The following is a 14,600-nucleotide window of genomic DNA, read 5'->3' as shown; positions in this document are numbered from 1 at the left end:
CCATGGTCAGTTCTAACACACAACAACTCTCAATACAAGATTCCATGGTACAGGCCCTACAAGAGAAACTTGAGGATCTTGATAATCGGGGGAGACGGAATAACCTCAGAATCAGAGGCATACCTGAAGAAGTTTCTCCAGAGCAACTAAAATCTTATGCGGCTGAGCTATTTCATTTCTTGAATCCCAGATTACCCCCCTTACAACCTGATGAGATTGAGCGGATTCATAGGGCGCTAAGACCACCATCCAAACCTCCTGCTCCACCCCGGGACGTGATAATGAGATTTCTCAGATTTACTACCAAAGATGACATCTGGCAATCAGCGAGAACCAGGTGCTCCATTTCCTATAAAGGTCATACTTTACAAATTTTTCAAGATCTCTGCCCACAAACTATCCAGAGAAGGAGAGAGGTCAGATTCCTTACTAAGGCCCTGCAAGATCACAACATCAAATACCGCTGGGGATACCCATTCAGCTTGATAATCTCCCATAATGGCTCTCAAATCATATACAAATCTTTCCAGGACTTAGACACTGTATCCAAGAAACTGAACATCACCATTGAGCCTCCAGACGAAGATGTCCTTGCGACCACCTCAAGACAACCAGACAGAGGGGGGGACAACCCCAAGGAACAGCGCCCTCAATGGAATAAAGTCAACTCTAAGAGAAGAAAAACCGACCCTGCACCCACCGGTTCTCCCGACCTGCGAAACCCCCCACAGCCGTGATCCTCTGCAATAAATATTAGACTCATATCACTAGCTAATGGTCTAGGGAGATCATGCTAAAACACAAGCTCAGGCTCCTATTTAATTGTTTCTGGACTATCTCTGGCCCTGGGTAATAGGGTAAGATTTCAATTCTTGTTTTTAAAGTTTTGGTCAGGGTAGTGTATGGTTCTTTTTTTTTTTCTCTTCTTTTTTCTTTTCCCACAGATTTCTGGACTTTCCCCATGACTACTGGGTGGTCTATAACTTGTTATGCCTTTTGATGAATGTATTTTGTACACTTAATGTTTATGCCATTTTTCAGATGTGCCGAGACCATGCCCAGGCTGACCTAAACCTACTATCCCAATAACCAACCCTTCCTGTCCTCAATTCTCCCTCCCCCAAACCTCCCTCTCCTACCCTTTCACCTCTCCCTTTGGCTCCCTCCCTTCTAACACGGGTCCACACCTGGTACTCCAACTTTAGATCTAAATTGCTTATTAGAGCTTTATGTAACACCAGTCACCCCCCGATTATGGTGTATAGTTCTAATTGTACACTTTTAGTTGGTTTAGCTAAGAATTTATGTTTGTACTTTATTTTGATGTTATTACATGCCATGTTTGTAACCTCTCATGCTCTCTACAAGATACCTCTCAAGTTTGCCTCAGATTGCCTGTTAAAAATGTGCTTGTCATGCGTAATCTTTCATATCCCCAAACGTACCACTATAGATGGATAGGTCAAGCTACAGAGTCCTATCTCACAATGTCAAGGGACTCAACATACCGCAAAAGAGAACCATAGCCTTAAGGGATTATAAGAGACTTAGGTGTGACATTGTAATGTTGCAAGAGACCCACTTCAAAAGAGGTCGAGAACCTCGTGCCTCATTCCAGAAATTTGGTAATGCATACTTTTCCTCTGACAGCTCAAAACGTAATGGGGTGTGTATTATGATTAAAAAGAATTTTCCTTTTCAGGTCACGTCAATAGAAAAAGACAAAATGGGTAGATACTTAATCATCTCAGGACTTTTGCATAGGAAACTTATAACCCTAGTTAATATCTATGCCCCTAGCCTAGATGTCACCAGTTTCTTCCACCAGTTAGGCAACAAACTCTTAGAGTCAACTAGGGGTAGCTTGGTATTTGGAGGAGACTTTAACATTGCCCTAGACCCCACCATAGACTGCTCCTCTGGCAAGTCTGCTATTCCCTCCAAAACTTTAAAATTAATTAAGTCCAAATTGCATGCCCTGGCCATGCATGATATATGGCGAATCCACAACCCGCATGACAAAGATTTCACTTTTTACTCCCACCCACACCAAAGTTACTCTAGGATTGATTACATACTAACAGATGTTACCAGCCTAATTCATGCACGTCACTCTGATATACATCCCATAACGTGGTCCGACCATGCTATGGTCAGTTGTACATTTAATCTCCCCACAGATACCAATAATCCCCGGACTTGGAGACTTGATGAGTCTCTTTTAAACGACCCATTGGCTAAGATTAACTTAACTAAGTCTATTGAAGAGTACTTCAGAACAAACACCACCCCAGATATTTGCCAACAGCATATCTGGAATGCCCATAAGTGTGTCCTCAGGGGCGAATTGATCGCTCTAAAGGCGGCTAAGACGAAACAACAACAACTCTACCTAACCTCCTTACTCACGGACTTAGACAAACTTCAGGAAATACATAAATTGTTCCCTAAAGACCGTTCCCTCCAGGACAGTTTAGAGCACAAACAGCAACAGCTCAATTGCTACCTTGGAAAGGAGGCTAAACGTAGTGCCTTATTTTTGAAAAAAACTTACTATGAAGGTGCCAACAAACAGGGTAAGCTGTTGGCAAGGCAGCTCAGACGGAAAGCTCTCAGTAGATACATTTTACATATCAAAGACGAAAAGGGACAAGACCGATACACATCTAACGACATAGCAGACAGCTTTAAACAATACTACAGCTCACTCTACAACCTGTCCTCAGAATCACCTCCTCTGGCGAATTCCACTATTCTAAACTATCTATCTCAACTAAACTTACCCCAAATTAGTGAAGAACAAAAGGCCGACTTAGACGCTCCCATTTCCACTGACGAAATTAAACTAGCCATAAAATCATTGAAACCAGGTAAATCCCCAGGCCCAGACGGATTTGGTAACACTTATTACACATCCTTTAGAGACGTGCTAACACCACACCTCCTGGCTTATTTTCATAGCATAGATCAGGACAAACCCTTCCCTCCGTCGGCCTTACAGGCCAACATCGCTCTGATACCAAAACCAAATAAACCTGTTATGTCCATCCCTAACTATAGACCGATTTCCCTCTTAAATACGGATATCAAACTTTTTGCCAAAATCATTGCTAACAGACTTAACTTAATCTTACCCCACATTATCCACAGAGACCAGGTTGGCTTCGTACCATTCAGAGAAGCAAGAGACAACACAGTGCATAATATGCACTTGTTGTGGCATGCTAAGACTAATCTTACTCCCTCACTTTGGATTTCCACAGACGCAGAGAAGGCCTTCGACAGAGTCGGATGGCCTTTTCTTGCTGCAACATTGAGGGCTTTCGGTCTTGGGGAGAAGACACTACATAGAATATTCGCGTTATACAACAAACCGAGCGCTAGGATAGCCCTTAACGGAATTCTATCTTCCCCGTTCCAGATAACAAACGGCACTAGGCAGGGCTGCCCCCTTTCCCCCTTACTTTTCACATGCCTTATTGAGACTTTGGCGACCAAAATTAGGTCTAATAAAAACATACGAGGTCTGACTGTAGGAGACGAAGAATACAAGATGTCACTCTTCGCAGATGACGTCATGTTTTCCTTAACTACCCCATCCGAGTCAATTCCACATCTACTTGTGGAGCTGGAGGCATTCCGAGTTCTTTCCAACTACAAAATTAATCATGACAAATCCGAAATGCTGGGAGTGGCTATTAGCTCCTCACTGGCAAACTTGATCTCTAAAATATGCCCATTCAAATGGAACAAAGATTCCCTTAAATACCTGGGGATTCATTTAGCAGATAATTTTGATTTAATGTTCAAGCTGAATTACTCAGCTATAAAAACTGCTTTAGTTCGGGACCTTTCATCCTGGACAAGGAACCGTTTATCCTGGTTAGGAAGGATAAACACAATCAAAATGAATGCCTTTCCCAGACTGCTATATATTATGCAGACCCTCCCCATCCAACTCCCTAACACATACATACCACAGATGCAGCAACTGTTTAGTTCATTCATCTGGAATAGGCGACCCCCCAGAATAAACAAACTCGTGATGTCCCGCTCCACAACTCAGGGGGGCCTGGGGGTCCCCGACATTGATTCGTACCATAGATCAATATTCCTCCAGAGGATTCTTGACTGGAGGATTCACGGGAGTCACAAGAGATGGGTTTCACTAGAAGAAAAACTTAACCCAGATTTTAATCTTCCCTCTTTGTGTTGGAACCCAGGCTTCCAAACCTCACTCAAACTAATTAAAAACCCGATCACACGAGAAACCCTGAAAGTATGGGATTCCACTAATAAGTCAAACCCATATATTTCCTCCTGCCCAGGCCCCTTAACATCATTGCTCCACAATGACGAGTTCACCCTCCCTCCCCTACCGAGCGACGCAGGAACACTCAACAAGAGTCATGACATCCCTCTGTGGTCCTTGACTAACAACGAACAGATAAAGACTCAAGAGCTATTACTAGACTCCGGTCAGAGCTGGGCCAAAAACTGGTTTTCATACAGAAGGGTGCACCACTATCTCACAACTCACCCACAGCGTTTGAACTTGTTGCGACCACTTACCAACATTGAAAAACTATACACATCTTCCCCTCCGATTAGGCACTGCCTTTCCCACATTTACAATATCGTCACCCAACTGCCCCCAGGTAACTTACCTCACTCCATAGAAATGTGGGAGAGGGAACTAGGAGTTATCATTACACCCCAGACAGCAACTAACATCTTTCATAATATTAAATCCGCCTCCATGTCAGCCTCCATTAAGGAAATTAACTACAAGATATTACATGGCTGGTACCTGACCCCCAGGAGAATCCACAAACTCTTTCCAAAGTCCAATAACCGTTGTTGGAGGTGTGGCCACCATGGTAGCGGAATGAGTCATATGTGGTGGTGGTGCTCCCAGGTCCACTGGCTATGGCGTTCAGTGATCTCAGAGATAGAACAAATTTTTCAATTTACCCTCCCTCTGGACCCCCTGGTCTGGTTGTTAAACAAATCTATTAAACTGCCCCACCCCCACTTTACTCCCCTGTTAAAAATTATGAGAAACAGCTTAAAGGTTTTAATTGCACTAAACTGGAGATCTCCCGATGTCCCTTCAGTGGCCACTTGGCGCAATAAGGTCTCAGACCTGATAGAACTGGAAGAATATGGTTCCTTTTTAACGGGCAAGAGGGATCAATTTATAGAACTCCAAATTACTTGGGAAAATTATATTAAATCCAATACCCTAAAACAGGCCACCTGACAACGCTACGAGCTCTCTTGATTCAAAGCCCTGACAGACATTATCCATGTTTGAGTGCAATTTATGAAAGATGTCCCCAGGTAGACACGATCACACCACAGGCTGAGCATTGAGATGGTATTACTACTGTTAGCATAGGCATATTAGGTTTTCCTTAGTTCAGTAAAAGTTTAAAACAAGATTCCAAGATACACTATTCGCAAATTGTATTTTTTTCTTTTTATGTATGATTGATTATGTGATTATTTTCATTGTAATTTTCATGTTTTGTTGATCTAACTGTATCACGGTCTCTTAATAAAAACATGTTGAAAAAAAAAAAAAAAAGTTGATGCAGCTGCAACATCAGCCAAAGAAATTGCAGGTCTGAGACGACCTGAATATAAATAAGCTTTCCTTAGATAAGATTCAAGTTTCCTATCTAAAGGAACTTAAGTACTATCTTCAATAGGAATAGAGGTACATTCAGCAAGAGTAGAAATAGCCCCATCAACTTTGAGGATCTTTTCCCAAAACTCTATAGAAATTGCTGGTAAAAGGATACAATTTTTAAACCTTGAAGAAGGAATAAAAGAAGTACCCGGCTAATTCCATTCCTTAGAAATCATAACAGAAATAGCATCAAGAACAGAAAAAATCCTCTGGAGTAACCACATGAGGTTTAAAAACAGAATTTACTAGTTCTAATATCAAGAGGACTAGTTTCCACGATATCCAAAATAATTAACACTTCTTTAACAAAGAACGAAAATACTTCATTTTAAATAAATAAGTAGATTTGTTAGTGTCAATATCTGAGGAAAGATCTTCTGAATCAGATAGATCCTCATCAGAATAGGATAATTCATTATGTTGTCGGTCATTTGAAATTTCATCAACCTTATGAGAAGTTTTAAAAGACCTTTATATTAATTAGAAGGCAGAATAGCAGACAAAGCCTTCTGAATAGAATCAGTAAGAAATTCTTTAAATTTCATAGGTATAACATGTACATTAAAAGTTGAAGGAACAACAACAGGAAATGTACTATTTACTGATGGACACAATATCTGCATTCAAAAGTTTATCATGATAAGCAATACAATGACATTCGTAAATATAATGCACTTAGTTTAGTAGAACCGACATCAGGCAGCAAAGTTCCAACAGATACTTCTGAGGCAGGAACAGATTGATAAAGAGGGATATAAGCGCCTACTGTGTACCTATAGCCTAGGAGAGGTGCACCTAGCAAGCACCCAAGAAAGAGAATATGTGATAAAAGGGCCTAGGCGCCAACTAAGCAAATGGCAGGTATGACACGTATTAAATAAAAATCGGTTTAATACAATTAAAGTCGAGAATATACATAAAATACAATGATTACAATATAAACCAATAATTCATGGATCCATGAAGGTTTTTACAATATATAATTCAATATGTAGCACAATGATAATAAAATGTTACAGTTTAAAACAATGAGGAAGGTAAACCTAATTGTGGTGGGTACACAATCCTGTCGATTTAGGATGCTGGCCTGGACCCAAACTGTGTATACTCCAAAGGGTGCAGTGGCAATCTAATGTGGGATGTAAAATACAGTTCGTGAGATCAGTCTCACACCTAAGTGAGATCAGTCTCACACCTAAGTGATTTTGGTAGATGAGGAGTGTGATAAAGGATTCGTGATCTTGTATAAACAATCAAGATAATATAAAATAAACAATAAACAATTGGCAAGGGGCCTTGCCACAATCCAACGTGATTCAAACAATGTGATTCCAAAAAGTGTGATGAAATAATATGGTAAAAATAACAATAAAAATCACAATAAAAATATAAATGCAAAAAATATATAGATAGTCAAATTTGATGAAAGTGAAATGTCACAATAAAAGTCTTATGTGAAAATCCAAAAGTGAAATCCTGTTGTTATCCTATTCCCCTTGATGGATATACGTTTCCAGAATTTAGTTTTGATTGTAGAGAATATCCCAAAGAGTGTGAGGAAAAGTGCCTAGTGGTAAACTAGTATACAGACATGGGGGCCCATTTATCAAAGGGCTTGCGGACCTGATCCGACACTGCGGATCAGGTCCGCAAGACCTCGCTAAATGCGGAGAGCAATACGCTCTCCACATTTAACATTGCACCAGCAGCTCACAAGAGCTGCTGGTGCAACGCCGCCCCCTGCTGACTCGCGGCCAATCGGCCGCCAGCAGGGAGCTGTCAATCAACCTGATCGTATTCGATCGGGTTGATTTCCGGCGGTTCCTGTCCGCCTGCTCAGAGCAGGCGGACAGGGTTATGAAGCAGCGGTCTTTAGACCGCTGCTTCATAACTTGTGTTTCTGGCGAGTCTGAAGACTCGCCAGAAACACGGCCCTTCAAGCTCCATACGGAGCTTGATAAATGGGCCTGATGGTCCCTCCTAAAAAACAGAAATGTAGATAGTGTAGATTGTACAAAATAAAAACACAAATAGAATAAGGCTTACCAGTGTCTACGCGTTTCGGCCCGTGTCAGGCCTTTCTCAAGACTGTCTTGAGAAAGGCCTGACACGGGCCGAAACGCGTAGACACTGGTGAGCCTTATTCTATTTGTGTTATTAATTTGTACAATCTACACTATCTACATTTCTGTTTTTTAGGAGGGACCATGTCTGTATACTAGTTTACCACTAGGCACATTTCCTCACACTCTTTGGGATATTCTCTACAATCAAAACTAAATTCTGGAAACGTATATCCATCAAGGGGAATAGGATAACAACAGGATTTCACTTTTGGATTTTCACATAAGACTTTTATTGTGACATTTCACTTTCATCAAATTTGACTATCTATATATTTTTTGCATTTAGATTTTTATTGTGATTTTTATTGTTATTTTTACCATATTATTTCATCACACTTTTTGGAATCACATTGTTTGAATCACGTTGGATTGTGGCAAGGCCCCTTGCCAATTGTTTATTGTTTATTTTATATTTTCTTGATTGTTTATACAAGATCACGAATCCTTTATCACACTCCTCATCTACCAAAATCACTTAGGTGTGAGACTGATCTCACTTAGGTGTGAGACTGATCTCACGAACTGTATTTTACATCCCACATTAGATTGCCACTGCACCCTTTGGAGTATACACAGTTTGGGTCCAGGCCAGCATCCTAAATCGACAGGATTGTGTACCCACCACAATTAGGTTTACCTTCCTCATTGTTTTAAACTGTAACATTTTATTATCATTGTGCTACATATTGAATTATATATTGTAAAAACCTTCATGGATCCATGAATTATTGGTTTATATTGTAATCATTGTATTTTATGCATATTCTCGACTTTAATTGTATTAAACCCATTTTTATTTAATACGTGTCATACCTGCCATTTGCTTAGTTGGCGCCTAGGCCCTTTTATCGCAGGATCAGATTGAGACATCTTGCAAAATGTAAAATAAATAAAACATATAAAGCAAAATTTGTCAATTTCCTTATATGACAGTTTCAGGAATGGGAGAAAAATGCAAATAGCATAGCCCTCTGACATAGAAAAAGGCAAGAGGCAAATAACAATGGGGTATTAAATTAATGAAAAAATTTGTATGACGCACAACGTAACTGAAACATTTTTGGCGCCAACAATATCCGGAAATGACACACTTGCGTCACTAACGACGCCACTGTGTGTAAGGCTTCAGCGTCAACTACGATGCCGGAAATGACAAACTTGCGTCAACAGACGTACTTTTTGCACCAAAAAATTCTCGCGCCAAAAATGACGCAATAAAGTCTAGCATTTGGCGCACCCGCGGGCCTAGTACTGCCCACAATTTGCAAGAAAAAAAGTAGTCAATTGAAAAAAAGACTAAACCCCAGATATGTTTATTTTCCCTAAATATGAAACTGACAGTCTGCACAAGGAAATACATGAACCTGACTCATGGCAAATATAAGTACAATACATATATTTAGAACTTTATATAAATGCATAAAGTGCCAGACCATAGCTGGGGTGTCTTAAGTAATAAAAAACATGCTTACCAAAAAAGACACCCATCCACATATAGCAGATAGACAAACCAGTACTGAAACAGTTATCAGTAGAGGTAATGGTATATGAGAGTATATCGTCGATCTGAAAAGGGAGGTAGGAGATGAATCTCTACGACCGATAACAGAGAACCTATGAAATAGACCCCCATTAGGAAAATCATTGCATTCAATAGGTGATACTCCCTGTACTCTGAGAGGAATCAGGCTTCAAAATGCTGAGAAGCGCATGTCAACGTAGAAATCTTAGCACAAACTTACTTCACCACCTCCATTAGGAGGAAAAGTTTGTAAAACTGAATTGTGGGTGTGGTGAGGGGTCTATGTATAGGCATTTGAGGTTTGGGAAACTTTGCCCCTCCTGGTAGGATTGTATATCCCATACGTCACTAGCTCATGGACTCTTGCCAATTACATGAAAGAAATAGTGATTACCTGCTGCAGCACTTAACGTGCACTTTAACTTTGGAGGGCAGGGCTGGCTTTTCAAATGAGGGGGTCATATCAAGCACAAACAGGAGAGAAAATAGGGACTCTGTTAGAGCCCACCTCCTTGAGGTTAAGTGCCTGCTTTTGTAGGTTATTGACATTGAGGGTGATCACCTGCATTTTACAAGATCAAGAGACTGCTCACTTGAAAGAGAGACACTTATTTGAAATCAAATGAGTGGTCCTGTGCCCGTGATGCTGCCAAGTGATTATCATAAAAATAACAAATACCTCACAGCATTATTTCTATTGTGGGGGTTCTTGTGATTTGTATGTCTTTTATTAACCCCCACAATAGAAATATATCATAAGACCCCCTCATTTGAAAGTGTGAGGTCCCACGATTCAAATAAGGGGTTTCATAACCTTATATGTATGAAGTGATCACCATAGTAAGACTGATTACCTGGCAGTAACCAGCTGTTGATGTTAGGACGTATAGATCCATATTTGACTGATCTAATAAAAATGTTTAAGACTCAAAAATAACTGAGAATGTAAAAATTTGATATTTTGTGAAATTCTACATAGGATGACTTTGATACAACTATTTTATTTTTTTTTAAATAATTTTTGCTACTCTGAGTTTGGACAGGGGTATAATCATGCATACATTTTCAAAATGGATAAAGTCACCAGGTTATTGTGTAAATATATCAAATATTTGTATGGTTAGATATTTTATGTCTACTCATTTTCTGTATAAATTGCAAGATGGCGCATAGTGCCAACCCTAATTACTTTTTAATCTTATGATTTTCCATTATCAATTGTTATTGCAAAATATAGATATAAAATCCTAGTGATGTTGCTGTTTTGGAAAGGTGAAGTGGTGCTAAATGTGGGATAACAAAGTTTCGATTTAACATAATTAGGGAATAATGACTCCAGTGCTACTATCTACTATGCATAGAAAATTACATTTTATTTATTAATTTATTTATTTTGCATTTCATATGGAGGTGTTTTCCTATATTAAAGTGAATGTAAATTTTGATGCTAAAGTGCCCGGTTTTTAAAAATTTGATTAAAAACAGGGGCACTTTAATTCATCATTACCTTTTAAACTTGACAGCTGCTCCAGCTTCTCCCGGTCGTCGCAAGCCATTTCTGACGTCAGAAATAATGGATCGTCATCCTCCAATCACGGCTTCCCCCCGGGGAATCAGTGTCTGATTCAACGCCGTGATTGGAGGAAGCCGGATTCATCATTTTAGACCCAGGAAGAGGCTTGCGACGTGCGGAGGAAGCGGGAGCTGCTGTCAAGATTCAAAGGTAAGTTTTTTTTTTCACAACAGGAAGGAAATATACATTTTTATGAATTAAAGTGCCCCTGTTTTTAATCAAATTTTTAAAAACTGGGCACTTTAGCATCAAGATTTACATTCACTTTAAAGGGACACTGAACCCAAATTTTTTCTTTCATGATTCATATAGAGCATGCAGTTTTAAGCAACTTTCTAATTTACTTCTATTATCAAATTTTCTTCATTATCTTGGTATCTTTATTTGAAATTCAAGAATGTAAGTTTAGATGCCGGCCCATTTTTGGTAAGCAACCTGGGTTGTTCTTGCTGATTGGTGGATAAATTCACCCAACAAATAAACAAGTGCTGTCCATGGTACCAAACCAAAAAAATAGCTTAGATGCCTTCTTTTTCAAATAAAGATAGCAAGAGAACGAAGAAAAATTGATAATAGGAGTAAATTAGAAAGTTGCTTAAAATTGCATGCTCTATCTGAATCACGAAAGAAAAAATTTGGGTTCAGTGCCCCTTTAAGATTAATTCCACAAACTGAGATTATTTTCTAAAAATGCTTGGGGGAAAAAACAAGGTATAATTTGTGTGGGTACCTCACACATAAAAAAGTTGAAATGTATGTACAAATGTAAAAGGGCCAAACTATTAAATAGCTCCAGCACAAGATGTGAAAAGTGTGACCCAAGCCCAGATTGGCTGCTCCAAATGAGGCAATTGGTGGGTGGAGTTTATCAATTGAAAAACAACTGCAGCTAAACAAAAATATGCTAATTAGTTTTAAAACAGGTTTACTGTTATTCTATAGTAAGAAAACAGAAATGTCTTGTAATTACAAGGTGTTTACTGTCCCTTTAAAAAAAAAAATTAAATCCCTAGAAATATATTTTCAGTATAATATAGCAATACTTTTTAATGAATAATTTGCTTTATTACACAGTTCGCTTAGAATCTACTGTATATGAGATTATACTGATTTTTTTACAGCATTTGCCATGCAAATACCTTGACACAACTTAAAATAACAAGGGATACATATTTGTATGTTTGACTGAGCCACGAACAATGAATCTCTGATCTTTAAAAGGCCACACAGATCCCTTCTTTCAAACACATCCTTAAATATATAAACACACAAAGGAGCGACAATATTAGTCCTAGAGTTGCTAAGTGATACCACTTGTAAAGTCAAGAAACACAGGCAGTAAAAACAGCTCGGAATCCTAAGAACATATGGTAATAGGAGGAGAGAAGTGAAAATTGCTGCTTTACGCGCAGGAAAATATTTACCTTAGGATCCACGTTTAGTATTTTCCTGTCCCTCTTATTTTTAAACAGTAATCCAGATGGATTTTCTGCAATCACTTGGTAATTTGGACTTGAATTTGATGTTGAGATATGACTATCCCAATTATAATAGCTACAAAATAAAAAAAGCATGGAAAAAAAAATTAATAAGGGAAATTGAATATATCAAGGTGACATTTTGTAATGTTAGACAGTGGTCACAATATTTTTGGTAAATCTTGTTTTTATGTGAGATTAAATAATGAATATATATATATATATATATATATATATATATATATATATATATATATATATATATATATATATATATATATTTATTTATATTTATTTATATTCTCTAAAGACTGTATTCTATCACCCTAAATAAAAACCAGAGAGCACTGAATATTTTCCAAGTAAAACAGAACACGTTTTAAACAGACAAACAATTTCAGCACACATGCATCTGGGAAGTAAAGACCTTATAATTTGTCATCAATTTATATTAGAAGGGGTCTTAGGTGTGTAAAATTAATAGTCACATTTTGCAAAGTAAAACAAAAAAAGAAAAATGTTTACATTTGGCACTCTGTGCTTCCAATAAAAAAATCTCAAGTTTTTAAATAATCTTCTTTACGTTTAAACTAATATATATATATATATATATATATATATATATAACCACCATGTGTAGATATTCTATTTTAAAGAAATAGTTTAATCAAAATTAAACTTTCATGATTCAGATAGAGCATGCAATTTTAAGCAACTTTCTAATTTACTCCTATTATCAATTTTTCTTTGTTCTCATTGTATCTTTATTTGAAAAAGAAAGAATGTAAGCTTAGTAGCCGGCACATTTTTTGTTCAGCATCTGGGTAGCATTTGCTAAATGGTGTCTAAATGTAGCCACCAATCAGCAAGCGCTACCCAGGTGCTGAACTATAAATGGACTGTCTACTAAGCTTACATTCTTGCTTTTTCAAATAAAGATACAAAGAGAACAAAAAAATGATAATAGGAGTAAGTTAGGAAGTTGCTTAAAATTGCATGCTCTATTTGAATCATGAAAGAAAAAAATTGGTTTTACTATCCCTTTAAAGTATATGTATGTGAATAGATATAAAGCTAGAGGGATATGCAGATAAACATCAATCAGGGGCGTATTAAGGCCTAGGCCAACAAATCCCGTGCCTAGGGTGGCAAATTTGCGGCGGCGGCACTTTTTGTCAATTGCCCCCAGCTGCTGCACTTTAAAAATATAAAATGTACCTTGTCCGGCTTGCCACCGACATCACGGCCACCAATAGCCGCCTTCCAGGAGTCTGCACATGGCTCTAGTGAGTCACGCAGTGCGCATGTGATCTCCCAGGCAAAGCGGCAATCGGGTTTGGCGGAAGAGGCGAAGTCGACGAACTTGGTGAAGAAGCCTGCTGCCTACATTAGTGGCGGACTGAGTGTGGTGCAAAAGCAGACCGGACTTGAGAGCTCAGGTGGGTCATACATTTAATAAAAATAGTAGCACTGACTGTTGCCTAGCATGTATGGAAGATGGTCCTTGATAATGAACTACTCTCTACTTTACTACTTAAGTTTTACGGCACATCAACATGGTAGCTATAACTGCTATATATTACTGAAATTAATACAGTTTTTTGTCTTTCTGTGTAACACTGTTAATTTAGCATTACTTGAGCCGGTTTTAGGTTTAACTTCGCTTCACAATAGGCATACAAGTATGAGCAAACACTAGTAACACTTGTCTCAGACACATAAAAAAATAACTATGCTACACCTAGAAAATTTGCTACCTGCTATCTTGCATATAAGTACTCTCCTGAACTTGGGCATTTGATTACCATATTTTGTTAGCTGGCTTAAGCCATTTTTTTTAAAGACTCCATAACATGGCTTTAATGGTAATTTATTATATTTACTTTTGTGTACTACAGTCTACTATATAATGTAAATTAAATATTTATTAGTCCTGACGGTCACAGAAATTTTGTGTGTGTTTAATTCTGACAAATATCAGTTACTTCCATGTTTCACTTGCCTTGTATCAGGTGACTGCCATCAGCCAATCACAAAATACATATACAGCGAACTCTGTCACATGTTCAGTAGAAGCCTCAGAAAGTGTGCATATAAAAAGAATGTACACATTTCTAGAATTGAAGTAAATTGGAAAGTAAAAATAATTAAAAATTCTGCATGTTGAACTATTAGGCTATACCTAAAGTAAGGATAAGCAGGAGTT

At 38.2% G+C, this 14,600-nt stretch overlaps 1 protein-coding gene across 1 annotated transcript in view; it reads right to left on the bottom strand.

The window, feature by feature from the left end:
- Window positions 1-14,600, bottom strand: part of CFAP299 (cilia and flagella associated protein 299) — a 282,445-nt gene that overhangs the window by 83,827 nt on the left and 184,018 nt on the right. The window contains exon 3 of the mRNA XM_053700138.1: window positions 12,341-12,470. Within this exon, the coding sequence (XP_053556113.1) occupies window positions 12,341-12,470 (130 nt within the window). The remainder of the gene's footprint in view (window positions 1-12,340; window positions 12,471-14,600) is intronic.

This window comes from Bombina bombina, chromosome 2 (assembly GCF_027579735.1).
Source record: "Bombina bombina isolate aBomBom1 chromosome 2, aBomBom1.pri, whole genome shotgun sequence".
NCBI lineage: Eukaryota > Metazoa > Chordata > Amphibia > Anura > Bombinatoridae > Bombina > Bombina bombina.
This window is presented reverse-complemented; position numbering and strand designations above follow the sequence as displayed.